General features: G+C 70.5%; 1 protein-coding gene and 1 non-coding gene across 2 annotated transcripts; both read left to right on the forward strand.

The window, feature by feature from the left end:
* Nucleotides 1-27,527, forward strand: AATK (apoptosis associated tyrosine kinase). The gene is made up of 14 exons (XM_038546351.1): nt 1-131; nt 12,079-12,212; nt 14,830-14,977; nt 17,162-17,241; nt 17,661-17,779; nt 17,966-18,053; nt 18,668-18,801; nt 20,039-20,123; nt 20,199-20,320; nt 21,494-21,643; nt 22,078-24,676; nt 24,826-24,973; nt 25,687-25,878; nt 26,473-27,527. The coding sequence occupies exons 1-14, from the start codon at nt 77-79 to the stop codon at nt 26,511-26,513; spliced, it is 4,095 nt and encodes a 1,364-aa protein (XP_038402279.1). The 5' UTR covers nt 1-76; the 3' UTR covers nt 26,514-27,527.
* Nucleotides 19,258-19,316, forward strand: MIR338 (microRNA mir-338). The gene has a single exon (NR_049389.1). It is a non-coding gene; the product is annotated as a microRNA mir-338 (primary transcript).
* Nucleotides 27,528-27,607: the final 80 nt, after the last annotated feature.

A 27,607-nucleotide genomic window follows, 5' to 3' on the forward strand; every position in this document is an offset into this window, starting at 1 on the left:
ATGGCGCGGCGCGGGCCGGGGCCCCGGGCGTCCTGAGCGAGCGCCAGCCGGGGTGCCCGCGCCGCCGGCCCTGGCCATGTCGTCGTCCTTCTTCAACCCCAGCTTCGCCTTCAGCTCGCACTTCGACCCCGGTGAGTCCGGCGGGGAGTCCCTGGCCCTGCTGCCGCCGACCGGCTGCGCCCCCAGCCCCCCACTGCGGACATGGTGCCTTCCTGAGCCACGGTTTCCTCTTTTGCATGGAAATTAACCCTTTGGGCACCCTGAGCCCAGCCGCAGAAGGAGCTGCTGGCGGGAGGGCCCCGGCGGCGGGCAGGCGGGCAGGCCGCGGGGCTGGCACCTGGCAGGGGTGGGCGCGGAGGGCCGGCCGCGTCTCTGGGGATGCCTCGGGCACAGGTAACTGGGGCAGGAGGGCCCGCATCGGGCCCAGGTGTCCAGGGGAGGAGGTGGCCAGGGGCGAGGGTCCCCTGGGAGGGTGGGAGTGTCACCTTTGGGGCCCAGGCCTCCGTGGCCCCTTGCCCGTCCGTGGTCTCACCGTGGGAGCCTCTCTCGCTGCCCAGAGCCGGTTCCGGGGAGCCCTGCCCGGCGGCCCAGCAGCCTGCACCGGGAGCTGGGAGCAGCGGCCTCCCGCAGGACAGAGCCCACCGGGCAGAGGCTCGGGAGGTGGAGCCCCGTGGTGCCCAGGCCCCCTGCATGGCCGGGGGAGGTCCAGGTGGCCGGCCTGGGGGGCACAGCGTAGCTGGCTGCGAGGCCCCGGGGCCCGGGCTCTCACCTTGCCGGGCAGCTGGCACCGGCCGCCTGTTTACTCATGGCTGCTGGCATCCTGGAGGGGTGGGTACCGCGGGGGGCGCAGGGGGCACGGGGCCTGGGACAGCAGGAGGCCCGCGTCCGTCCCCGGGAGGGGGTAGGCTTCCTTGCCTCTATGTCACCAGCTCCAGCCCTCCTTGGTCCGAGTGGGAGAGAAATCCCTGTCCTGGAGCCCTGGCCCAGGGGCCAGAGTCCCACCCACATGTCACTGGAGCTCGGGCACAGGCCAGTGCAGCCAAAACAAAGCCAGGCACATGTGACAGGCTCTCCTGGGTCTCCCGCCTGGAGCCGGGCCGGCGTGTGCGGCCATGCGCGGCGTCCCCTGGGCACAGCCCCATCTGAAGGCATCTGCTCCTGGGGGAAGGGAGCTGACGTGAGGTCTGTCTGCTGGGTTTAGGGTGTGGGTGTCAATCCCTCAGCAAAGCCTTCCCAGGCCATCGGCCCCCAGGGCTCGGGAGCTCGATGTCACCCGCGGACGGCCCAGCGTCTGGGTGGCAGCAACCCCAGGCCCCGCCAGCCTAGGCACAGCCCTCCGGGCGGCTCCGGCCACTGGTCCCCGCAGCCTGCGGGCCGGGAGGTGGGGGGCCGACCCCAGGACTGCGGCCGTGGAGCTGCCGGCAGGGTCGGGGATGCGTGGGCACATGTGCCAGGACTGGCCCTGGGATCACCACCCCCTCCCCTGCCCTCCCCCGCCTCTCCCCGCTCTGTGGCGCCCGAGCTGCCCTGTGTGGGGTTCGGCCGCCACGTCCCTACGCTCGGTGTGTCCTGGCACCAGACCCTGCCCCCACTTCCGAGGACCAGAGCTTTGCGGGGCTTGCAAGTGTTTGCGTAAACAGCTGCGATCGTCGTAATTATAACGTGTCAGTTTAACGACGTACAGGGAAAGTTGTCTTCAGGAGGGCAGGGGGAGGTCCCCTCGGCAGCCCTGGATGGCGGCAGTGGGTGATGGCTGGGGTGCAGGGCTCCGTGCCGGCCCCCACGTGGGCGAGGCAGGGCCCCCTGGCCTCCCGCTAGATGCCCGGCCCCGTGGAGTGTCTCTGGCGCTGTCTTCTCATCGGTAAAAATGGGACAGCAGGGCCTGTCCCCCCCCCGCCCCCGGCCCTCGTGCGGTGGAGTGCTGGGGAAGCTTGGCGCTCCGTGAACAAAGATGCTGTTTGGAGAGGGTGGCGGTGAGCCCACGGTGGCTCCGTGGCGTTCCTCTGTCCCCAGAGTGGAGGGGGGTTCCTTCTGAGGGCTGCTTGTGTGTGGAGGGCTGGGGCGCCTTGCTCGGGCCAGCAAGCCCAGGGGGCAGGGAACACCCGCGCCCTCGGCCACCTGGGAGTCTGTCCCTGTGGCTCCCCCTCCAGGGTGGACGGGGAGGCCGGGCCCAGGCCGCACCTTCACCAAGTCACCCGCAGGCCACGTGTGCTTCCTGGGATTCCCTGGAGGTTGCCGCGGGGGGTGCAGCAGGGACGGTGGCAGTTGTGTTGAGAAGGGGACTGAGCTTGAGGCTCAGGCTGTGAGTACGGGTTCCAGGGGGGCCCGGGGCTGGGGAGCCCTTGCCCAAACCAGCGCCCTGCGGGGCCGCCACCAGCTCTCATGTGTGGGTGGGACTGGGGTGCGTGAGGGGGCAGGCCTGCACGCGTGCTCTCGGGGTGGGCTGCCACTTGTGGGGTCCAGTGCTTTCTCCCACGGTATGGGTGGCTGTGGGGGATTTCCTCATGCCCTCGGGGCTGTGTGGCCTTGGGCTGATCCCTCAAGCTCCCGAGACTCGGCTTGGCGCAGGTGACCCCTCACCCTGGGGAGACCGGCTGGACAAGGCCTGAGGGGTGCCGGGGGTGCCACATGCTGGGTCGGGAGCAGTTGGGACGGGATGGCCCTGGGGGACTGGGGGGTCCCAAGGCAGGAGACTGGGCGGGTGGGGCCTGGGGGGGCCTCGGTCAGTGGCTGGCAGGTCCAGGCCTCGCTGGAGCTGCTGCGGGTCCCTGACCCACCGAACACAGCGAGTCCCCGGCCCGTAGGGTGCCGGCTGACCGGCTGGGGGACCTGGAGGTCAGGGACACTGCGCAGACCCGGCGCCCCTGCCCCTTCCCCCAGCCCCTTGGCTCCCGTCCTGCCTGGGTGCTCACCTCATGTTCCCTCCGGGGAGAGGCCTGCCTGGGGGGCACTGGGGGGCAGGTGGGGAGCCCTCTCCCTGGCGGCAAGTGCACGGCGGCCGCAGTTCTTGAACCTGGTGGCCTCTGCTCTGCGGCCTGGCTGGGGCGCCAGGGACCCACCCTGCGGCCAGCGCCGCCACCCTTCCTCGCGCCCGGGAAGGGCGGCCCCCGGGTGGGGGGCGCGGGGGGCTTTGCTTCGGGCACCTTCTCCAGGGAGCCAGCCTCTGCCTTTCCTCCCCCCGGGACCCTGCTCCCACACCAGCAGGTACGCTCACACGCATGCACACACACGTGCACACACATGTCCCCAGAAATGTTAGTAAATGTTTGTACGCCTCTCACGGACACTGTAAACACGTGCTCACACACACCGGCACCTCTCACGTGCACACATGCATAGGGGTGACCCCGGCGTGTGCACACCTGCACACGTGCTCTTCACACAGCTGAGCACACACAGGTGCCTGGTGCGTACACCTGGGGCAGAACCCGTTGTTTAAAATATGTGGTTACCGGGGATCCCTGAGTGGCTCAGCGGTTTCGCGTCTGCCTTCAGCCAGGGCCTGATCCTGAGGTCTTGGGATCAGGTCCCGCGTCGGGCTCCCTGCATGGAGCCTGCTTCTGCCTCTGCCTGTGTCTCTGCCTCTCTCTCTCTATCATGAATAAATAAAATCTTTAAAAAATTAAAAAATAAAAAATAAATAAAATAAAATATGTCGTTACCTCCTTGGGGGCGGAGGGTGTCTCCTGGGCGAGGTGGCCCCGTGTGTGGCCTCTTGACCCTCTGGCTGCCCATCCCCCCACCCGCCGTGGGAGAGTCCATGGGGCAGGGCCCGCACTGGGGCTGGACCCCAGTCCCTCCGAGGCCTGACCGGCTCCCCAGCCTTCGGTGACCTTGAACTAGGCGCAGTGGTGCCCCTGGCTTTTGAGTGTGGCCTTCCCCGCCACCCTGTGGTAGGCACTTGGGCTCCTGACTCGCTCAGGCGGCCCCCGGGGCTCCCAGCCGCCCCCGCCCTCCGCGGCCTGCGGTGCCCTGTAGATGCGGCGCCCGTGCCCACCCGGGGGAGGCTTCAGAAGAAAGGGAGGGAGGCAGGTGCGGCGGCCTGGGGACCTGCGCGTCCACCGCCCGCCCCTCGTGCAGGACCGGGCGCCAGCAGGACGCGGCCTTGCCTCCCCGCCCCGGCAGAGGAAGCGGCAGAGGAAGCCGGGGCAGGGCCGCGGCCGAGCCAGTTCCCAGGCGGCCTGTGTGGGCCGCGGCCGCCGAGCCCTGGGGCCGGGCCCCTGGTGCCCTGAGCGGGGTGGGGGTCTCCCGAGGCCACCCTGGGTGGGACCGCCAGCCGGAGCACATGGGAGCACCGCCTGAGCCGGGTACGGCGGGGGGGGGGGGTTCCTGGGAGGACGCGGTGCCCGGGGCGGCGGCTTGTCGTCACGAGGGCCGGGCCCTGGCGGAGGAAGTGGCAGGACAGGAACGGGCAGGGCTGGTGCCCTGCTGGTCCCACCTCAGGGCCACTCACCTGTCATGGCATGGGGGTGAGGCGGTGGGGTCCCCGTGAGCCGGGCCAGCAGCAGGGAGGTGGGAGCTGGCCCCAGACTCTGCCCAGGCCTCCCCTGCAGCGGCCCAGGGCCGAGAACCCCGTCCTACATCCGAGGAGTCCTCGCAGGGGGCCCGGCCTGGGGAGGCCCCACGGGGCTTCACCCCTGCTCCCGTCACTCTCCGATCCTTCGTGATTTGGCACAGGGGCCCTGGGGTTCCGATTGCAGCAGCCCTGCAGGCCCTGCAGCCAGTCCTGGGGGGCCCTGCCGGCTTGGGGCCCCGGCTGGGGGCACCGGGCAGGTTTACCTGCAGGCCCCGCGGTGACTGCTGCGGAGGCCGTATGCCTGGGGCCATGGAGCCGCGGGGGTGGCGGCAGGTGGGGGCTGTGCTGAGCGAGCCCCTGGGGAGACCCCCCCAGGAAGGCGGGATTCGACCCCATGGGAGGCAGTTCCCAGTGCGCCCGGCTGCTCTTGCTCAGACTCACGCGGCCCGCGCCGGTGGGCCTGCCCGAGGCGTCCTGGCTCGCGCCGCTGGCCGTGTTCCCTGGTGACACGGCGCTGTGCGTTCCCCGGCCCCACGGTGGACTGCCGTCGCCTTCTGTCCCCCAGGTCTCTAACTGTGTCACGTGACGCAACCCACCCTGCAGAGGACTCCTCCCTTTACAGGGTGGGCTCCAGTGTTTACTGGCCTCTGGGCATGTGCAGCTGTCCCCGCCTTCGTCCCCCAGGACCAAGCCCACGAGCCTGCCGGTCCCCCTCCCTTCTCCCCCCGCACCTCGCGTGCATGTACAGGGTCGCCTCACGAGGTCACGTCATAGCAGCAAATCGTGTGACACGGGGCCTTCCTCGTGTCCCCTGATTGGCTGGCTCGTGGGGCTTTGCTCCGAGAACAGCAGGAGCAGCTCGGGCCCCGGGGCAGCGGCGGTGGCCGCCGTGGGCAGCCCCTCCCGGGGCCCGCGTCTGCCCTCCCGCGGTGGCCGTGCTGGGGCGCAGATGCCGTCCCCCTTCCCCCGCGGCGTCGCCCGTGTGGCGGTTCCTTCCGTGATGCCCCTCTGGGCCTCTCCTCCCCCGTCCTTTTGGGGTGGCATGTCTGTACCCTGGAACCCGGAGCCTCGGTCCCACGCGTGTGTCGTGGCTCACATTTGCTCTCCCGGTGCTGTGTGGCCGCGGAGTGTGCTGGCGCCAGCCGCCCATCCTTCCCGACCCTGCGCTCGGTGACGTGGCGCTGGTGGCCATCGGGCTGCAGTGGAGGCTGCGCCCCAGGAGCTGGCAAACGCCGCCCATGGAGACCTCCCCCCTTTCCTTTTTCCTTTTTCCTTTTTCCCACAAAGCTGGTTGTGGGGCATTTGGGCCGCCTAGTTCATCCTGGGGACGTGCCTGAGCCCTGCTGGTGGCAGGCTGGCACCCCCAAGCCGCAGCTCCTGGTCGCCGCGGGGACGCCTGGAGGAACGATCCTGCTCAAAGCTGCGTAGCCTGGGAGGGGGCTGTCCTGTCCCCTGGCGGGGCCTGCTCCGGGCCTGCGGGGTCTGGGCTCCTTTCCCAGGCCCACGGGCGTGCTCCTGCCCCTGGCGAAGGCCGCAGCTGGCCCGGCAGTGCCCCCACTGCCCCCGCCCCCAGCCGGCCGCCCCCCAATAGTGCCCTGCATGGTGTCCAGGCAGAGACGTGGAGCCAAGGGCGGCGGGGCGTCCGAGCCTGGTGGCCCTGGGCCTCTGTCTACCAAGCTGCTGTCCCCCGCGTCCCCCGCCCCAGCCGTGCTGGAGATGGACTTCTCCGTCCTGCTCAGCTGCCCCGGGACCTGGTGCCCAGCGTGTGTCAAGGCAGGGTCCCTGGGTGAACAAACAGGCCTGTCTTCCCGAGGTGTCTCCCACAGGCCAGGGGGCGTGGGGGGCGTGGGGGCCGTGGGCGCGTGTGCCTCGGAGGGCCAGGTGGGCGAGGCTGGGGGCCCGTGGGGGGGCCGTCCGTGCAGGGGAGACCGTGTGGAAGGTAGAGGCAGCCCCCGTGCTCCCCGTTGTCACTCCCACCCCCCAGGCCCCCCACCCCGGGACCGGCCATGCGGGTGGGCCCCACGCTGTGTGGGGGGCTCTGTGGGGTCGGCGGTGGCACCCTGGCCTGGGCCTTCTCACGTGTCACTGGACAGTGTGGAGATTGCGGAACTTCCTTCTATCCCCGTGTTTGTGACAAGCTGGCCTGACGCGGGGCAGGGCCAGGGCGGCTGCTCAGCTGGTCTCGGCCGGGCCCCCCCAGACCACCAGGCCTACGCCCCCGAGCGTCTGTCCGTGCTGTGGAAACGTGCGCAGGTGTGTGCGAGTGGGAGCGTGAACATGTGTGAGTGCGAGTGGGTGTGTTCCCCTCCCCCAGGCCCCCTTGGTGCTGTCCTGCCCCTGGGGAGCCAGGGCCCGAGGGTGCCCCCCGTAGGCTCTGTGTGGGGCCTCAGCGGTGACCCACACGGACGGCAGGAAGGGGGCGCACCGCACGCCAGCTGCCAGGCCACCCTTGGCGGGTCAGGGGCCCGGGGTCCGGGAAGGGGTCCTCCTGGGTGAGCCCCTTGGCCCCAGTGCGCCCTGCGCACCCTGCGGGGGCAGCACCCCGGGGCTGCTGAGCGGCGTGGTCACCGGGGTGGGGGCGGGGCACGCTGGCACCCGGGCCTGGGACACGCGTGCTTCCCTGTGTTGGAGGAGGCCGGGCCTTGGCCTCTCAGCCCCACCCTCCGTCTTCGGGGTGCGCCCTCCCTGTCGCCCGCTCCCCGCACACCCCCTGCCCTCTCAGCGCCTCCCGTGCCCTCTGTCCTCATGCGGCGGGCGGTGCCCTCGACCGGGCCTCGGGGCTGAGAGGTTTGGAAGGTTCTGGAGTGGGGGCAGCGGGGCACAGCCACCCCAGCCGGACGCCCCGTGGGCCTCTCTCATCTGCTGGGGGGTGGAGGTCGGGTCTGGCTGCACCCCGGCCCAGAGCCCGGTTCTGAGGGGGGAGGGTGTGCCTCAGTTTCCCCCACCTGGCTCTGGTCAGCTGAGCCTGGCAGCGGTCCGTGACGGTTCTGGGTGCAGTGCCAGCTGTGGGGCGGGGATGTGTCCTGCGGGGGTGGCTTTGCTGTGGGAGGCTGGGGTTGGGGGTCCGGAGCCCGCGTGTCGGAGCCCACGCGTGTGGGCAGGTTCGTTCCGGCTCACAGACGCCTTAGGGCCCTGCTCTCAGCCCTGCTCTGCCCTCTCGTTCATCAGGTGGCCTCTGAGGTTCGGGGGACGTGGGGCAGCAGACGTCCCCTGCGGTCACCCTGGAGCCTGAGGCCCCGAGGCCCTGAGGCCGGGTTGCTGACCCGTGGAGTGAGCTCCCCGTGGTGTGAGCAGCGGGGGGCGGGGGGCTGGGAGCTCTGGGGGCCAGGCCGCCGTGCCAGTGCACCCTGAACACTTTCTTAAATTGAGGTGAAACGCGGGGATCACTGGGTGGCGCAGCGGTTTGGCGCCTGCCTTTGGCCCAGGGCGCGATCCTGGAGACCCGGGATCGAGTCCCACGTCGGGCTCCCGGTGCATGGAGCCTGCTTCTCCCTCTGCCTGTGTCTCTGCCTCTCTCTCTCTCTCTCTCTATCATAAATAAATAAAAATTAAAAAAAAATTGAGGTGAAACGCACAGAACAGAGTGACCTGTCAAAGTGAGCAACGCCCAGCGCTTAGTGGGTTGACATGTCATGCAACCACCCCGTCTAGTTCCGGAACATTCTCCTCACCCCGTAAAGACACAGTGGGCCACCTGCAGCCCCGTCCCACCCCCGGCCCCTGGCGCCACCCCCGTTTGCCGCAGACGGTCCACACTGGGGGGGGTGGTGCATGGCGATGTCCAGAGGAGCCCCCACTTTCCCTCGGGGTCACTGGCCGGGACGGGCTTCCCGCTCTCCGCGTCCTCGCCACACTCACTTCTCATTAAACGATTTGTGACCGTCTTGGTGGGTCAGAGGCCTCGCGTATGCTTCAGAGCAGCTGCCGGGTGGGACAGCAGGCTGTGGCCCTGGGGGACGCTGGGGAAACAGAGGCACGGGGCCGCGGGGCTGGAGGGCTTGACTGCTCTGCCCTCGCTCTGCCCAAGTCGTTCCGGAGTGCTGTGTGTCGCAGGCCCCCAGCCATGTCCCCTCAGGCTGCAGGGACAGTGAGGGGAAGGGCCGGCCTGTGGGCAAGGGGGTCTGCGTGGACGGCCCGGAGGGGGCGTTGGTGGGCGCTGCTTTTGGAGATGTGCTGCGGAGGGAGGGCCTAGACACCCCAGACCCCCGGAGTTGGCAGGGTCCTGGCTATGCTGGTGGCCGTCCGGGCCTGGGTGGGGTCACCCGTGGGGAGAGGTGACAGGGGTGCAGGGGCAGCTGGCTGTGCGGTTCCGGGAGTGGGTGGGCGGGCACGGGTCCAGGGAACGGGTCCACCCGAGGGAAGGGCCCACCTGGGGGTGGCGAGGAGGGTCCAGGTGGGGACCGCGGGGTGGGGCCGACGGGGAGGCCTGGGGGGTCTGCCCCATGGCCCAGGATGCGGCTCCGCCTGCTGCAGACACGGCCCAGCTGGGCCCGCTGAGCTCTGGCTTGCTGTGCCGTCTCCCCGCTTCCTTCTGGGTCCCCGTCGTGTCCCCGGGGACACCTGGCTGCCCTCGGCAGGTGGCTCCCGGCGGGGGATGGATGGGTGATGCTGAGGCCCTGGGCTCCTGATGGCATCGAGCGCGGGGACGGTGACGTGGCTTACGCACGTGTGACCGGAGGCGCTGCGTGCTCGTTGGGGCCACGAGGCGCAGATGGCGGGAACGGAGGCCGCTGCTTTGCTGCCCGACAGGCGCCGTCCATGCGTTGAGGGCTTTCTTGGGGGTGGTTTGGTCTTTCTTCGTCCCTTGACGTCCCCGGGACCTGGATTTATGAGCGGTTGCGGTCCCGCCTCGGGTTCCACTTAGTGCAGGTGTAACTGAAGTGAACTCTGCGAGGTTTGGGTTTTCTTGGAGTTTTATTTGGAGGGAGCGCGTGCGAGTGTGCGAGGAGTGGGGGGCGAAGAGAGGGGGTCCCGGCCGACTCCACCGTGACATGACTGACGCCTGGCGCCCCGACGTGTCCTCGTGGCCTCGCAGCGTCTCCGTAGCGTGGCGGCGAGCTTTCCTCTTTGGGAACGCCGTCTTCGGTTTGCTGTGTAAGGCTTCCTTTGCAGATGTACTGATTTTTTCTTTTTTTAATCCTTCCCTCTTTTGTGGACTGTTCGGGCTCTTTTTGTCCTAAAAACATCACCTCAACGAACATCTCTTCTGTCTGCGGTGGTGACGCGCTCAGTCCTGGGTTCGCCTCGGTTCTGGCTTCCCGTGCCCTCTGGGTTAGGCTCATGGTTTAAATTCCCAGACGAGGGATCACTTGGCCAATGAGGGGGCCGGTCCCCCAGGGGGGCCGTGAGGACGGCTTTCCCGCTTTCCTGATGCTGCCGGGTGCAGGCCGGGGAGACCGGCGGCAGGGCTGGAGCGCAGGCTGCGGCCGAGATCGCCCCCCAGGCCTGGAAGAGGACGTGGCCTTTTGGGTTGCGCTGTTTTGATTATGGATGAGGCCAAGTGTGGTTTTTTTAGATTTTATTTATTTATTCATGAGAGACACAGAGAAAGGCAGAGACACAGGCACACGCTCCACCGCTGAGCCTCCCGGGCGTCCCTGATTTGGGGCTTTTGTGGAACATACGTGTTTATGGAGGCAAATCCATCGATATATTTGATTTCCTCTGTTGCTTTTATTTTTTCTTAAAAAGATTTTATTTATTTATTTGAGAGTGATACAAGCAGGGGAAGCAGAGGGAGGGGGGAAGCAGACTCCCCTCGGAGCAGAGCCCGCCGCGGGGCTCGAACCGAGGTCCCCGGGGCCCGGTCCTCCACTGCTCGTTGCCTCAGCGTCGTGCTCCGCGTGGAAACCTGGTGACGTGCCTCCCTGGCTCCCGCCGCCGGCCTGGCCCTGGGCCTTTCCTTCTGCGCCTGGCCTCCCGCGTCTTCCCGCGGCACCGTGTGCGCTTCGTGGTGGCCACGTCCTCGCGTGGGGTCCGCTCCGGCCCACGCCCTCCCCGGCTCTGTTTTGCTCCCTGGCCCTGTGTGGAGCGTCATCCCCCACAGGGTCACAGGACTGGGACAGGGGCTTGGAGAGGGCGTGGGGGCCACCCGGACGTGTGACAGCCAGTCCCACCCCCTCCTGATGAAGACGCGGTCACGTCTCCCTCTCAGGGAGGGCCGGCGCCGGTTCCGCTCTGCGCTGGGCCCCCTGCTTCCCGCACCCAGCTCCCTTCGCATCCCGCAAGGGGCCCTGAGCACACGGGGGAGGGTGACTGGGCGGGACGGCTCCTCGGCGCGGGGTCCCGGGGGCAGCGCTGGGGGTGCGGTCCCGGGTGCGTGGCCACCGTGCCTACTGCCCTCCTCAAGGGCCAGCGGCCAGAAGACCTGCCCAGTGGGGGGGGAGCGGGGACGCACGGGCCCCCGTGGGTGACCCCCAGGGCGCTGGCTGCTCCCCGGGTGCGGGGCCGGGGCTCCTCCCAGGGGACGCTGCGTGGACGGGGCTGTGGAGGCGCTGGGAGGTCTCTGCCTTGGGCCCCCTGGGCTCGGGTCGCGGCTGTCCCTGCCGCCCTTGCCCCCCAGTCCCCTGGCCCTGTGGGCGAGGGTGGGGCCCAGGGACCCGGCAGGTGCCCGGTGCTTGCCCTCGGGTTCCCGCGGCCTCTGGGCAGCCCCCCAGTCAGCCCCCCAGATAGCCCGTCAGCCCGCGGCCCGGGGTGCCCATGTGGGCGCAGGAGGGCAGCTGTGCCGCCTCAGGCTCCTCGCTCTCGCCGGGACGCCGTTCCCTCCTGTGTGGGGGAGCAGGCCCGGGGTCACCTCGGGGGCTTTGGGTCCCCTAAGGCCTTGCCGAGACCAGGGGTGACCCGCACGGACGCACCTGGTGTGGCCGGCTGTTGCATCGGGTGACGGGGTCTTGAGGGGTCGGCCACGGGGGGCAGGGGGGGTCGGCGTGACAGGTTGGGGGCAGGCCGGGGTGCCTGCCTGTGTCTCGGGGCTGTGGGGGCGATCCTCTGTGTCCGGGGAGTGGCGCTCTCCCGGCACCCACGTCCCCACACCTGGTGACGCTCAGGGCCGAGGCGCCAGGTGGGCCGGGTGCGGCCCTGGGGGTCCCTGCTGCTCCCGGGACAAGCAGCATCAGGGGGCCTTGGGGACGCCAGGCCGGGTGCAGGAGGCCCGCGGTGCACCCTCCGGGGCCCTGGGGTCCCCCGCCCCCCGCCTCGGCTCCAACCCCGCCGCAGAGCCTGGCGGGTGCCTCGCTCCGGGCGCCTCTGGGATCCTCACGGCTCGGGCGGGATGACTGGCCTTGGGGCGGCGCCGGGAGGGCAGGCGGGTGACCGGGTCTCACGGGCGGGCGTGTCAGTGCCCCATCAGCCGCTGCTCCGCGTCCTCGGACTGAGGCCAGAGCGGCGCCCCGTGGCCATTCCGGGAACTGCGGGTCCGGGCGGCGGTGGCCGCGTGTGCACCTGCGGAGCCTGTGGGTGGCAGGTGTGGCGGGCCCGGGGCGGGGGGCAGGGGGCCGGGAGGCCGGGGTGGCAGGGGTGTGGGGCCGGGCGAGCTGCCCCTATAACCCCCTCTCCCTCGGCAGACGGCGCCCCCCTCAGCGAGCTCTCCTGGTCGTCCTCCCTGGCTGTGGTGGCCGTGTCCTTCTCCGGGCTCTTCACTGTCATCGCCCTCATGCTGGCCTGTCTGTGTTGTAAGAAGGGCGGCATCGGGTTCAAGGTGAGGGCTGGGGGGTCCGAGGCGGGTGGACGGGATCCCAAGGGCCGGGCCCTCTTGTGCCCACGCAGCATGGGCTTCCCTCCCTCCTGGGGTCACCTGCAGGCCACGCAGACCTGGGACCCCACAGCCTCCCTGGGTCCACCGACGGGAGGGGCCTGCAGGCTTTTGGGGACCCCCGCCCACTACCTCCCACACTTTGGGTGCCCCGTGTGGGCCCGGCCCCGTGCTGTGGGATCCCGGCTCGGGGCCCGGCCTCAGCGCCGTGCGCAGGTTGGGCGCCCTGGGACAGTGAGGAGGGGCCTCGCGGGCGGCCGTGGGGGTCCCGAGCACCGTGGGAGGGGACTCGCTTCCCCAGGGGCCCCTGGCTTCCCAGGGAGGAAGTGCCCCCGGCCCCTCAAGCCCTGATCGTGGGACCCAGCAATGAGAAACCACAGCCGCCCGCACACGCTTCCCGCGCACCAGGACCCCCCGGCCAGCTGGAATCGCAGTCCTTGGGGCCCCCGGGCCCCCACAGGGAGGGGCTGGGTGCCGGAGATCGGGGCGACCGCGCGGCAGTAGCCAGCGCTGCTGTTCATGGAGCGTCAGCCAGACGCACGGCCCTGGCCTCTCGAAGGCCGCCCCCAGGGTCGCTTCCAGGGAGCCTGGGCCGGAGTCAGCGCCGAGGCCCGGAGAGTGGCCGGGGGCTCCCCGGGGAGCTGCTCGGGGAGGGAGGACCAGGCGGAGGAGCTGCCCGCCCAGAACCACCCAGAACCCTGACCGGAGGCCCCTACCCCGGCCGCCTGGGCTGGAGGCAGTTCCCAGGCCTGGCGGCTTTAAGAGGGGACCGGCCATGCACGTCCCCGCTAAGCGGCCCGCACCGCAGCCGCGACGCCCCCGTTTAGAGAGACAGCACCCCTGCCACGTAGGCCGTGGCGCAGGAGGCCCCGCGGGGGGCTGTGCACCTGTCCGGCGAGGATGAGGAGGTGCCTTTCACCCAGCCGCCCTCCCGGGTCCCCCAGTGCCCCTGTGGCCGGGCTGTGCCCTGGCAGCTGCGGGGTCCGTGCCCCTGCCTGCGCTCCCTCGGCCGGTCCTGGGGAGGCCGTCTGCCTGTCCTGCGTCACCTCGCAGCACTCTGGGCAGGATCCTGGAGCCGTGAGGCCGTGGGGGTGGGGTGGGGAGCCCATAGAGGTCAGCCCCTCCCCAGGGCACGGTGGGAACAAGGCCCCAAACAAAGGCCAGCCTCGGCCCCTCCCACCCGTGCCCTCCTCACTTCCTGGGGAACATGGTGCCCAGAACATTCCGGCCCCAGTGCGCCTCGGTGGGTGGGCCTGCCTGCACGGGGACTCTTGCCTGGTCTCTGGGGGCCCGGGGCTGGGCACCCCCATGGAGCTTGCTGGGAGCAGGGGCCAGGCAGCGATGCTCACGCTGTCCTACGTGATCGCTTGCTCTGCTGGCACCATCCGGCGGGCTGCCAGGCGGCACCGTCAGGTATGGGCCGGGGGCTGGGGCCAGGCGTGCTGGGGGGTGGATGGGGCTGCAGTGGGTACCCCAGGGCCCCCAGGGAGGGCTCATGGGCCCTGGGAAGGGGAGGCATCGCAGGGGATGCTTCCTGCTGTCCCCAGGCTCTGTCCTCTCTGGGTCGGTACCAGGACTAGGGTTGCCTGCAGTGGGCTTCGGGGACGAAGGAGGGTCCCCGGGGGCACGAAGGGCCAAAGGAAGAACCTAGGCCGCCTGGCTGCCGGTCCAGCCACCTGCCCACATAGGGGCTGTGCTCTGGGCCTCAGTCTACCCACCTGGGCAGTGGGCTTGTGGGCTCCAGGGGTGGGAGCTGCTCTTGTTTCTGTAGGAGGGGATTCCTGAGCCTCTGGCTCTGCTCTGGAGTGCGCTCTGGACCCGGGGGAGGGGCTTCTCCACCGACAGGTGCAGCAGCTGCATTTCCAAATAGCAGGCCGGCCAGGTAGGGCCCCCCGCTCCCCACCCAGGCTGCCACGGCTGGGCCAGGCTCTTCAGGAGCCCCCGGAACAGAGGAAGGCCCTCCTGGGTCGAGGTCCAGGGCGGCCCGCAGGCAGGTGGCTGCAGAAGGTGGCAGGGAGCCTGGCCTAGGCCTGCAGCCTGGGGGGTGGGCTCCCTGTTCCGGGCCCTCAGGAATGCAGCTTGTGGAAGGGGCAGGGTGGGCAGGCTGACGGGGCCCCTGTCCCTGCTCCCCAGCCCTGACCTCGAAGTTGGGATCACAGGCTGCTGGGGGGAGTGGGGGCGCAAAGAGGGTTGGGGGGCTGACCAACCGGATGGGCAGGGGCAGCCGGCCTGGGGCTCCGGGCACCCATGCTTGAGGCCCCCCCCAGGCCTCTGGGAGGAGAATCACCCTCCCCTCCGGCCAACACAAAACAAAGCTGTCTGGTCCCCTAGTGCCCGGGCAGCTGGGGGGAGTGGGGGAGTTCCCTGCCCGAGGACTGGGAAGGTGGGGGGAGCTGGCAGGTGCCCCACCTTGGTCAGGCCCCCAGCCTGCTCCACCTCCGGCTCCAGAAGGAGCGGAGAGCTCGGTGCTTGCCGAGCCTGGCCTGCACCCCTTGCCCCTGCCCTGCCCCCCGTCCCCGGAGCCCTGGAGTCACTGCCAGCGGGCGCCCACCTACCGCCGCAGGAGTTTGAGAATGCCGAGGGGGAGGAGTACGCCGCGGGCTTCTCGGCACAGGGGTCCCCTGCGACAGGGGCTCAGAACGGGCCAGACGTGTACGTCCTGCCACTCACCGAGGTCTCCCTGCCCATGGCCAAGCAGCCGGGGCGCTCAGGTGAGTGGCCCCCCCCGGAGAGGCCGGGTGGTGCGCACCCGTGTGACTCCGGGGTCCAGCCTGGCCTCTGGGCTCAGGAGGGGAGAGGCAGGAGAGGGCTGGTAGGTGCCCCCTTCTGGTGGGACCTGGGGCACCGCGGACAGGCTTGGGTCGGCCTCCTGCCCGCCCCCCGGGGGCTGCTGTGCAGAGGGGCAGCTCGGGCCACAGGGGCGAGGAAGCTGTGGGCCTGGTCCTGCGATGGGCTACCCGTGTGCTGGGAGGAGGGGCTCCCCGGCTGTCCCAGGATGGCTGCCCCCACACGACCCCCTGAGGCCAGCAGGGACATGGGCCCCATTGTGCCCAGTGGGCAGGGCCCACCTACTCAGGGAGGAGGGGCTTGTCGGGGCCCCTCCGTGGGCGGGCTCGTGAATGGGCCTTTCACTCAGGCCTTGGGGTGGGGGCAGGAGCAGCAGGGCCTCTTCCGTGGCCCCCTTGCCCTGTGTCCCGTTAGTTCCCCGTCCTGGGGTCCCCCCCAGGGCGAGCACCCACAGGACAGATGTGAGTTCAGGCTGGAAAGGTTAGAGGTCAACATCCAAGCTGGGCTTCAAACCCATCTGCCTGAGGCTGGTGCTGTGGGCACCACTGGTCGTGTCCGGGTCTGTAGGGGGAGGTCCCGCGCTGACCCCCACCTCCGAGGCAGCTTGACCTCAGTCCCTGCGGGCTCCGAGGCAGGGCCGTGCCCACCACCCTCCGCTCCTCCAGGGGCACGAGGAAAGGGTGTCAGGCCCTGAGGGGTGATGAGCAGGCCCATCCCTGTTCTGTTCCAGGCCTTGGCAGGCCCATGACCACGAGGCTGCCCACTGTGAAGCCCAGACTTCTTTGAGGGCTGGGGACCCCCAAGGTGCTGAGTCCTCAGAGCAACCCTGTGGGCCCCCAGCTGCCGGCCCTAGGGCCCGGGTTTCCATGGGTGTCACAGCCCACCCTCCAGTCCGTGTCTCCTGGAGGAGAGGTCACCGGTTAGGCAGGAGCCAGGGCTGAGGCTCAGAGGCATGTGCCCCCCGCAAACTCCAGAGGGTAGGCCCCCTGCTGTAGGACGCTCCCCTGGCCTTCCTGGATGGCCCCGGGGCTCTCTCAGCTGTGCTGGCCTGGACACTGTGGCTGGTGGGGAGCCAGGGGTCACCTACCCCCAGCCCGGGCCTGTCACATGCACACAGTGTCTGGGACCTCGAAGGATCTTTGAGACGTGGCTTCTCCCCCCGCTCGGGGGGCTGTCCCTGAGGGTGGGAGCAGAGACCAGAGAGAGCAGCGATTGCTTGCTTTCTCCATTTCCATAGTCCATGTCTCAGATCTGCAGGATACCCCGTGTCTGGGGAGGTGATGTCGGGGGGCAGCCCCCCCCGGAGGTCAAGGCTGAAAACCCGAGTAGCAGGTGCCACCTGTTGAGACTGTAAATGGAGGAAGACAGTGCAGGGGGAGGACCCCCGAGGCTCGAGCCCCAGTGGGACCCTCCCCACCCTAAATTCTGCTTAGCGTCAAGGTCCGTGTTCCCTGGGAGCCGCCCCCCATCCCCGGGGCTCTCCTGGCATCCTCGGCCCAGCCCTGTCCCCTGGGCCCTCAGGGCGGTTGGCGTGGGAGCAGAATTCGGGGAATCCCTCGGGGGACAGGGTGTGAGTGGGCTCGGCAGCCGTGGCCCATCCTCCAGGGCCCCCGCTGACCCTTCCTCCCTGCTGACCTCACCCAGCGAGGCTGCAGGAGAATGGGCCCAGTGTGTTCCGTGCACGGCTGTGCCAAGCAGCCCCCAACAAAGGAGCCTTTGGTGTGCCTGGTGCTGGAATGCCAGCCTGCGGCAGGGGTGAGGGGACGGGCGGCTCCAGGGCCCTCCTCCCCATGGGCTTGGCCCCGGCCATCCCGCCTGCCTGGCATTGCCCACGCACTGGTCTTGGCTCCAGGCCCTGCTGTCTTTGCGGCTTGTCCCTGTAGTTTGGGGACCAGCCTTCCCAGACCCATCCAGAAAGATGCCCGGATGCAGCTCGCAGGTCCACAGCTCTCCTGGGCAGCAGGCATCCTGCTCCTGATGGCAGCCCCCCAGCTGTGGCCCCGGCGCTGGGGGGCTGAGGGCAGGTGCTGAGTGGGCAGCCCCGGGAAGGGCAGATGGGGGCGCTGACAGCCCGAGCCGGGGTTCCTGAGCCCCCTGCCCTGTTACAGTGCAGCTGCTCAAGTCCACGGACCTAGGCCGCCACAGCCTCCTGTACCTGGAGGAGGTTGGCCACGGCTGGTTCGGGAAGGTGAGTGGCTGACCCCAGGGGCGGGCTGGTGCGCGCTGACGCCGGGGGCCAGTCTCCTGCCCGGCAGGCACAGGGGCAGGATGGAGACCCCCTCCCGGGGGCGTCCCTTCCGGGCAAGTCCTGGTGTCAGATGCTGGGAGGCGCCCTGGGAGCGCCGGGTTGGGGGCGGCGCGGGGTCTTGGTCCTGGCTGCTCCCCGATCCCCAGCCTGGGGATCCCCACTTCCTCCCTGCGGACCCCCAGAGAGAGCCGGAACAGCCGGGGCCTTGGGATGAGCACGAAAGGGAGGATGTTACAGCCGGGAGGGTTCCCCCAGGAGGGGCCCAGAGCCCCTTCTGCAGATGAGTAAAGCAAGGCTTCCAGGTCGGGGCTCGGGGGGAGCGAGGAAGGACAGGGCCGCCGTGACGCCTGCCCCCACAGGTGTTCCTCGGGGAGGTGAACTCGGGCATCAGCAGCACCCAGGTGGTGGTGAAGGAGCTGAAGGCGAGCGCCAGCGTGCAGGAGCAGATGCAGTTCCTGGAGGAGGCTCAGCCCTACAGGTGGGTGGCACCTGGGGCCGGGCGGTGGCAGGCGGGGGCTGCCGGGCACGGGGCCCTGTGAACAAAGGCAAGCTCTGTGCTGTCCCTGCTCCTCCCCTACCCCTGCAGAGCCAGCCCCCCTCCCCGCCCGCCCGCCCCCTCCTGGCCTGAGTTCGAGTCAGGGGGGCAGCCTGTTGGCTCCTGCAGGGCCCTGCAGCACAGCAACCTGCTCCAGTGCCTGGCCCAGTGCGCGGAGGTGACGCCCTACCTGCTGGTGATGGAGTTCTGCCCCATGGTGAGTGGCCGCTCCCGCCTCCATCCCCTGCTCCCTGAGCAGGCCGGGGCGCATGCCCACCACGTCCCGCTGCGTCTGGGCCCCGCCGCCTGTCCCGCTCAGTTAGGACGCTTTCCTGCAAGCCCTCACCTCTGCGTCCTGGGCCTCACGTGGCCCATGTTCCTCCCAGGGCGTGACCTTGGCTGCCCTCGCCCCCCGTGGCTCCAGGCGTGCTGCAGGCTCCCCCCCCCCCTCCCCCCGCCCCGTCTGCCAGTCTGGTTTCTGGACGACTCTGGGCCGTAGCTGTGACCTCCGGCTTCCCCAGCGGCTGGGCCCTTGCTGGAGCCGGGCGGTGTCCGCAGGTCAAGGCTGTGCCCGCTGATGCTCGGGTCGTCTGCCCTGGGCCAGCAGTGAGGTGGCGAGCACATGGGCCCCAGGGCGGTACACGGGGCATGCTCCTGTGGCCCCGGGCCCTCCACCCGTGGGGTTGTCCTCCCGCGAGCAGGCCACTGGGGCAGACCTCGTGGCTGTGGGATGGCTGTGCGGCCACCAGGCCCTGGGGGGGAGGGGCGCCTGGGGGGCTGGCCGGGGTGCCCGCCCCGATCGGCGCATGACGGTGCCGCCTTTCTTGGCAGGGGGACCTCAAGGGGTATCTGCGGAGCTGCCGGGTGGCAGAGTCCATGGCGCCTGACCCCCTGACCCTGCAGCGCATGGCCTGTGAGGTGGCCTGTGGGGTCCTACACCTGCATCGCAACAACTACGTGCACAGGTGAGGGCGGGGCAGGGTGCCGGCTCTCCGGGCGTCCCCGTGGGGCTCAGGGCGGCTCTTGCCCTCGCGCCGAGGGGCCCTGGGTTCCCGTCTTGGGGCTGTGTGAGGCTCAGCTGGTCCATCTTTATTCAGCCTTTAGGGACCATGGTGCTTTAATGAAGACCAGACAGACGGGGCGCGGGGTGGGGACCTGCTTCTGCAGGATGTCAGGCTGGCCCGGGCGAGCACAGGCAGGGCCCAAGGCCCATCCACCGTCCCTGGGGTGGCCCCACACTGGCCCTTGCTGGCCTCTGGATCCCTAGGCCCCGGGGGAGGGATGGCTCTGTTCTGCTTCCCACCCTGGCCCTGGAAGTCAGAAAGATGGACCAGGGTGCCCAGCCCAGGGGGACGTGCCAGAAGAAGTGGCGATGGACAAACGGCCCACCGGCCCCGGACGCCGCACGGGCCGTCCTCCCCAACAATATCCTGGTGCTGAGTGATGACACATGCAACTCCAGCATCAGTGATTTTGTTGAAGAGGGCAGCTGCCAGCCTCCCGACCTGCCCGCCGGGCCCACCCAGGGGGCCCAAGCACCCGCACGCCCCACAGGCGCGGGCCCGTCTGTGGCCCCCGGTGGATGTGCGCTGACCCCACCTTTGCCGTAGGGGCCCATGCCCCCCACACCCTGTGGCCCCCGAGCAGGTTGGGGGGAGGTCCGCAGCCCTGGGCCCGCCGTGCTCCAGGGGGGCACTCCTACCCCTACCCTGTCCTGGGCCAGGAGGGGCCCAGCCCCGTGTGAGCAGGGCCGGCCCGGATGCCCTGGGCTGCTCAGACCCCAGGGTGCCGGTTGCCGAGGGGGAGGGTGGAGCGGGCGGGAAGAAAGCCTGCGGTGTCCCTGGCTGGCTGGCTCCCGAGGGGTGGCTCAGTGGGCAGGGGGTCGGAAGCCAGGACAACAGCAGGGGTCAGGAGGGAGGGGCTCCAGCAGGGCCGTCCGGGCCCCCGTGCGTGCTCCCGCCCTCCCTGGGCCTCATTTTCCTTGTCTGTGGTGTAGCGTGTGCGGCCCGTCCCCGTGGGCCCCCGGGGCGCCCAGTGCTGGGCCAGGGAGGGGGCTCGGGGCAGCTGGGGGGACAGGCTGCCTCTCAGATGCCCCTTCCCACCCGCTCGTGAGCGACAAGGCCTCGGGGACACGCGGCCCGCCCCGCGGCCCCGCTGCCCCCCACGGGCCCTGCCGCTGACCCACACCCTCCCGCCCTCTAGCGACCTGGCCCTGAGGAACTGCCTGCTTGCGGCTGACCTGACGGTGAAGATCGGCGACTACGGCCTGTCCCACGGCAAATACAGAGTAAGAGCGCGGGGCCGCGTGGGGGGCAGGGCCAGCCGCCCGGCGCCCCCGGGTAACGCCGCCCCTGCGCCGCAGGAGGACTACTTCGTGACCGCCGACCAGCTGTGGGTGCCACTGCGCTGGATCGCACCCGAGCTGGTGGACGAGGTTCACTGCAACCTGCTGGTGGTGGACCAGACCAAGGCCAGCAACGTGTGGTGAGTGGGGGGTCGGCGGCGCTGGAGGACACGCCTAGGGAGACCCCGAGGCCGCCAGGCCCTGGTGTGTGGGTGCGTGTCCGGCCAGGACGCGGGGCCTGCCGGGTTCCAGGGGGCAGAGACGTGGGATGACCTGCTCATCTGCCCACCTCACCTCTCCATGGCCCCCCGGGGAGCTGGCGGGGCTGCTGGGCCACCTGTAGCCCACGGTCCTGCCCCTCCCAGATCCACGGACACCCACAGACCCCAGGCCCGAGCACACGTTCAGGTGGGGAGGCCACCGGGACTGAGACGGGGCCTCAGCGTGGCCCCCGCTGTCTGCGAGCAGGCCGGGCTCTCCTGTCTGTAGTCTGGAGCCCCCCTCCTCCCTGAGCACCCGGCACCGGGCGGGGCACAGAGGGGCACGCAGACCTGGGACTGCAGCTGCCAGAGGCTCTGGCACAGTGGTCCCCTCTTCCTTCTCCACCTCTCCCTTGCACCCTGCCAGCCTGTAGCTCCCGGGGCCTGTCTGGCCTCCCTCTGCTCCCATTGAGTGCTCAGAGCCTGGACCCATGGACCCCCCCCTTCCTGAGCACCCCGGGGCGTTTCCCCTAGTGCATCAGCACTGCACCCCTGTCCCCTGCCGGCCCATCCTGACTGGGGTCCTCTGGGTGGCTCTGCTTCGGGCCGCCCGACTTCTCTGTTCCTTATGCTCTGGGTCTCTGGGGTCAGCCTGGGCCTGGAAGCTGGGGGAAGGACCACGGAAGGAACCCAGGTGCCATTTCCCAGCCCTGGAGGCTGCGGCCGCCCCTGCCCACTCCCTGGGCCCATGCGTGTTGTGGACCTAGACCCCCCCTCTGCCATCACCGGGCCCCTAGCACCAGGAGCCTCACCGGGTCGCTCCAACCCCTGGTGCAGTGTCCAGCCTTCACCGCGGCAGTGAACAGATCGACAAGTGAATGGACTTGGGTTTGGGGAAAGGCCGGCGTGGCTTTTATTTGCCTGGGTGACCTGGGCGCCGCCTTGGGCCTGGCCGGGTCGTGCATCCTGCCAGTTTACCCAAGGACCGTGCTACCCTTTGGGAGGGGCGTCCGTAGGATGCTGGCGGGATGACAGGAGCTGCCCTGTGGTGGCCGAGGCTCTGAGACCCCGGGCAGCCACGCCAGCCCCCTCTGAGGGCCGTCGTCTCCGCAGGTCCCTGGGCGTGACCATCTGGGAGCTCTTCGAGCTGGGTGCGCAGCCCTACCCGCACCACTCAGACCGGCAGGTGCTGGCTTACGCTGTCCGGGAGCAGCAGCTCAAGCTTCCCAAGCCCCAGCTGCAGCTGACTCTGTCTGACCGCTGGTGAGGACCCTGGGATGCCAGGCTGGGTGGAGCGTCCCCAGCCGGAGGGGCGAGACCGAGTCTGACGGCCTGGGTTTCCAGCTCACGCCAGCTCCCCCTCTGCCCAGCACTGACCTCTGGGCCCTGTCCTGTGCCCACGGCCCAAGTGGTCTCTTTACCCAAAACACAAACGCACCTGCGGCCAGGGTGGGGGCGAACTAAGGGGAGAGCCCTGTGCCCACCACTTTGGGAGAGTTGGGGTGTCTGGGAGTGAGCTGGAGGCTCTCTTCCCTGTCCTTGGGGGATTCTGGGTAGGAGGAGAGGCCCCAGACCTTGGTGCAGAGGGCCGCTCCACTCGTCCCGGCGGGGACTGGCGTCCAGGCTGGCGGTGCCCTGGGGCAGCAGGTGGGCGGGCGCGCGGGCAGGGCCTGAGCCCTGGGCCTCCCTCCGCGCAGGTACGAGGTGATGCAGTTCTGTTGGCTGCAGCCTGAGCAGCGGCCCACGGCCGAGGAGGTGCACCTGCTGCTGTCGTACCTCTGCGCCAAGGGCGCCACTGAGGCGGAGGAGGAGTTTGAGCAGCGCTGGCGCTCCCTGCGGCCGGGTGGGGGTGGCGGGGGCCCCGGGCTGGCCGGCCTGGCTCTGGGGGGCGCGGGCGAGCTCGCGGCCACCTCGTCCTTCCCGCTGCTGGAACAGTTCGCGGGCGACGGCTTCCACGCGGATGGGGATGACGTGCTGACCGTGACCGAGACCAGCCGCGGCCTCAACTTCGAGTACAAGTGGGAAGCGGGCCGCGGCGCCGAGGCATTCCCCCCGCCCGGGGGTGCGGGGAGCCCCGGCCGCGCCTCGCGCCTGGAGCTCTGTGCCCCTGACGGCGCGCCCCCCGGCGTGGTGCCCGTGCTCAGTGCGCACAGCCCCTCACTGGGTAGCGAGTACTTCATCCGGCTGGAGGAGCCCACACCCGCCGCCGGCCACGAGCCTGACTGCGCTGGCTGCACCCCCAGCCCCCTCGCCGCGGACCTGCTCCCCGACGCCGGTGACCAGGACAATGACTCAGAGGGCAGCACTGCCGCCTCGTTGGCCATGGAGCCGCTGTTGGGCCACGAGCCGCCCGCTGAGGGGTCCTGGGGCCACTGTGACTACTATGGGCGGGGGAGCCATGCCCGAGACCCGCCCTGCCCGCTGGGCTCGCCATCACCGGGGACCCTCGGGTTGGCACAGCCTGGGGAGGAGGACACCGACTGGGGCGCGGCTGCCTTCTGCCCACCCTTCTTGGAGGACCCATTGGGCACGTCCCCCTCGGGAAGCTCTGGGGCTCGGCCGTCCCCGGGTGGGGAGGAGGTGGGGGAGGCCGAGGCATGCAGGGCCGCCCAGCTCAGGCACTGGAGTTCCAACGTGTCCGCCAATAACAACAGTGGCAGCCGAGCACCAGGCCCCTGGGCCCCGGGATGTGTGGGGGGCTGCATGGGCTGTTGCCTGGGCGCAGAACACGCCCTACAGGCTGTCCCTGAGCTGGCACGCCCCCTGGCCCTGGAGGACGCCAGAGAGCCTCTCCTCAGGCTGCAGGGGGCCTCCTCTGGCCTGGAGCTAGGCCGCTGCCTTGGCCCCCCTCATCTGTGTCCTGCTGGGGGCCTGGCACCTGCCACCTGCCTGGTGACCTCGTCCTGGACACAGGGGGCTGTGGGCTGGGGTGACAGCCCCCAGACAGAGCCCAGGCTTGCTGAGGAGGCCGAGGGCTCCAGCAGAGCTCAGCGACCCCTTCCCTCCATCCCAGCCCCATCCCAAGAGGGAGCCCTGCTGCCTGCCGAGGAGGCTGGTGCCCTCGCCACCCTGCCTGCCTTGCCCCTGCCTGCTGGCAGCTGGGAGACTGCCCCTGAGGTAGCCCCGAGCCCAGAGAGCCGCACTGGTTCCCCTGGGCTGGAGGCGCCAGTCAGAGAGGATGAGGACACAACAGAGGCCACTTCCGGCGTCTTCACGGACTTGTCCAGCGATGGCCCACCTGCGGGGAAGCTGGATGTGACGCCGGCCTTCTGCTCCCTGCAGAAGCAGGTGGGGACCCCTGACTCCGTAGACTCCCTGGATATCCCATCTTCTGCCAGCGATGGCGGTGGCTGCGAGGTCTTCAGCCCGTCGGTCACTGGCACTCCCGGCGGGCAGCCCCGAGCTCTGGACAGTGGCTATGACACGGAGAACTATGAGTCCCCGGAGTTCGTGCTCAAGGAGGCACACGAGCCGTGTGAGCCCGAGGCCTTTGGGGAGCTGGTCTCCGAGGGTGAGAGCCCCGGGCCCAAGACTCAGCTCCCCACCTCCCTCGGCGGCTTTGGGGAGAAGAACCCCTACCGTGACTCAGCCTACTTTTCGGACCTCGACACAGATCCCGAGGCCAGTTCGGGCCCCCCGGAGAAGGGAGGAGGTGCCCTGGCCTCCAGGCTAGAACTGGATCTGGAGAGCCCTGGGCTGCAGTCTGCACAGCCCTCGCCTGAGTCTGGGGTGCCTGGGGGGACACAGGGCCCTGGCCCCAGGGAGGTGCCGCCCCTGCGACTGCTGCCGCCGGAGGACGCGTTTCCGGAGCAGAGCACCTGCCCGGAGAGCCCCAGACTGGAGCCTCCCTGGGCTCCAGGGCTCAGCCCCGGGCGCCCCAAGGTTTTCCAGCTGACCCCAGTCCCGCTGAGCTCCGAGAGCCCCCGCCCTGACCTCCAGGAGGCCCAGCAGGGACGGACGGGGGGCCCCGGCGCCCCCAGGACCCCGCTCGGCTTGGCCTTGCCCGCACTGCCCGCGGCCGCGGAGGGCCGGCCGGAGGAGGAGGAGGAGGACAGCGAGGACAGCGACGAGTCCGACGAGGAGCTGCGCTGCTACAGCATCCAGGAGCCCAGCGAGGACAGCGAGGAGGAGGCGCCCCCGGTGCCCGTGGTGGTGGCCGAGAGCCAGGGCGCGCGCAAGCTGCGCAGTCTGCTCAAGATGCCCAGCCTGCTGTCCGAGGCCTTCTGCGAGGACCTGGAGCGCAAGAAGAAAGCCGTGTCCTTCTTCGACGACGTCACCGTCTACCTCTTCGACCAGGTGGGCGGGCGCCCCGGGCTCTGCGGGGCGGCGGGGCTGGGGGGGGGTGGGGGGTGGGGGGGGTGGGGGGGGCGGGCACGGCCCCGCCCCCGCCCGGCACGCCCCGCCCCCGCCGGCCGCTGCAGCCCCGTGCCGCTCTGACCCTGCAGGAGAGCCCCACTCGGGAGCTCGGGGAGCCCTTCCCCGGCGCCAAGGAGTCGCCCCCCGCCTTCCCGGCGGGCAGCCCGCACGCCCCCGGCGCCCCCGCCCGGCCTCCGCGGGCCGACACCGCCCCCGACGGCTCCGCGGCAGCAGAGGGTGAGCTGGGGGCGGGGCGTGCCGGGCGGGGGCGGGGCGCGGAGGGGTGGGGCCTGCCGGGAGTGGGCGGGGCGTGTCGGGCGGGGCGTGGAGAGGGGCGGGGCGTGTCGGGCGGGGGCGGGGTCTGCCGGGCGAGGGGCGGGGCGCGGAGGGGTGGGGCCTGCCGGGAGTGGGCGGGGCGTGTCGGGCGGGGCGTGGAGAGGGGCGGGGCGTGTCGGGCGGGGGCGGGGTCTGCCGGGCGGGGGCGGGGCGCGGAGGGGTGGGGCCTGCCGGGAGTGGGCGGGGCGTGTCGGGCGGGGGTGGGGTCTGTGGGGCGAGGGGCGGGGCGTGTCGGGCGGGGCGTGGAGAGGGGCGGGGCGTGTCGGGCGGGGGCGGGGTCTGCCGGGCGAGGGGCGGGGCGAGGAGGGGTGGGGCCTGCCGGGAGTGGGCGGGGCGTGTCGGGCGGGGGTGGGGTCTGCTGGGCGAGGGGCGGGGTCTGCCGGGCGGGGCGTGGAGAGGGGCGGGGCGTGCCGGGCGAGGGGCGGGGCGTGCCGGGCGGGGGCGGGGTTTGTCGGGTGAGGGGCGGGGCGTACCGGGCAGGGTCTGCCGGGCGCGGCGTGGAGGGGGGGAGGCGGGCCGGCCGAGGGGCGGGGCGTGCCGGGCGGGGCGGGGCGGGGCGGGGCGGGGCGGGGCCGTGACGTCCCCGACGGCAGTGACGTGCGGCCCGCTTGCAGGCGGCGGGCTGGCGTGGGGAGACGGCTTCCCGCGGGGCGCGGTCCCGGAGGCCGCCCCGCCCGCCGCCCCGCCCGCCGCGCCCCCCAAGCCGGCGGCGCCCGGCCCGTTCTCGCGCTTCACCGTGTCGCCCGCGCCCGCGTCGCGCTTCTCCATCACGCACGTCTCGGACTCGGACGCCGGGCCCGTGGGAGGTGAGGTCCGCGCTCGTTATTTCTCGTCTCCGGGTCGAGCGCGGTTTTCAGACGGGGAAACTGAGGCGCGGAGCGTCCGGCCGCCGTGCCGCCTCGCCCGGGGCTGGGCCCGCCCGGTGGAGATGCGGCGCCACCTCGAGCGGCCCTCCCTGGCCTCAGCTCCCCGGGGCCTGGGCAGCCCCTGCGGCCAGAATCCGAGCCCCCCGCCGGGGCCCGCCCCCCTGCGGCTTCCCTGGAGGCTCCGGGCAGGATCCCTGAGCGATCAGCCGGCCACCAGGAGGGGTTCGTGCCGCGGCCGGCTGCTCCTGCCCGGGCCTCAGTTTCCCCACCCGTAAGAGGGCGAGGGCAGGGCCGAGCTTTGCTGGGCCTGAGGGTCGGGTCTGGAGCCTGGTGACGCGGTGGGAGGAGACCCGGTGCGGCCCCAACCGGGCGCATGGGCAGGCCCCTTGCAGGGGAGGCGCCAGGCCGCAGCCCCAGGGGTCACCTGGTCCCAGGAAGGGACGGAGGTCAGGTGGGGACCCCGGCAGGCGACTCTCGGGGACCGCTGTCTGCAGTGTGTCTGCAAATGCTCACGCGGCACCTCCTGTTGGCCAGGCCCGGTGGCAGGTGCTGGGGGCAGCTGTGAGGAGGCTTGAGCCCCTGCTGGTCCCGCTCCAGGCAGCGGCGAGGACGGTGGTCGGCGTCCGGCACCCCGGCACCCCGGCACCCCGGCACCCGCGCGGCGCTCTGGAGGAGCGGGGCAGGACTACTCTGGCCGCTCGGGTTGGTGGCGAGCGGCTGGGGGTGCCCAGAGCCTCAGGCCCGAGCAGCCCCTGCCCCCAGCAGCCCCCGCCACCCCCGCCCTGCGTTACAACGGGCTGCTTGGCTTCTGCGGCCCGAGGACCTGCTCCCGGCTGGGGGCCTTGCATGCCCGCCTGCCAGCTCCTGCGGTGAAGACAGGGCGCTGTGTCCTCGCCCGGGGGGAGAACGGGCACAGGCCTGCTGGGACGGCGTCTCTCTGCCCCCTTTGCCCCTTCTGCCGGGTTCTGGGTCTGCTCAGCAGGAAGAGGCCCCCCGGGCTGTGTCCCCCGCCACCCTTACCTCAGAGTCTGTGGCTGTGTTTTCCCTGGGCGACTCCACTACCCCGGGGCTCCCTCCCTACGTGGTCTGGGCCAGCTCCCATCTGGGTCCAGGGTCTGAGTCCACGGCTGGAGGCCCGGGGTGGGGGGCGGGGGGGCTGCCCAGCCACACCTGTTCTAGAGGTGCCCGTGGCTGGCCCCGCACCCAGCTCCCCTGCGGGGCACTGCCCGCACCGGCCCAGCTGCGACGGGAAGTGGGGGCTGCACCTCCACCATGTCAGGGGCTCCTGCCTGGCAGGTGCAGAAAGGGGTGGAGCTGGGAGGGGCGTGGGGGGTAGGGCAGCACAGGGAATATTTTTGTAACTGCTGTTGTCTGAGCGAATGGATATGGGATGATTTTAAGTTATTGTTGCCAAAGAGATGTAAAGTTTATTGTTGCTTTGGGGGTGTGGGTGGGGGACTTGTTTTGGGTTTGTGTTTTTCGTTTTTTATTAGTTTGAGGCTTAGGATGCTGGTGCAATGATTTTCTTGTTCCTTTTACGTTTGTTTTTTAAAAGAAACCAAGCTAAGAAAAAAAAAGGCTTCATGCTACACGTGTGTTTTCTTTTGGGGGTTTGCATCTAAAGCCCTGGGCAGGAGGGGGCCTGGATGGTGCCGAGGAGGGCACGGTC

The sequence above is a fragment of the Canis lupus genome, chromosome 9, assembly GCF_011100685.1.
Source record: "Canis lupus familiaris isolate Mischka breed German Shepherd chromosome 9, alternate assembly UU_Cfam_GSD_1.0, whole genome shotgun sequence".
In the NCBI taxonomy this organism is placed as follows: Eukaryota; Metazoa; Chordata; class Mammalia; order Carnivora; family Canidae; genus Canis; species Canis lupus.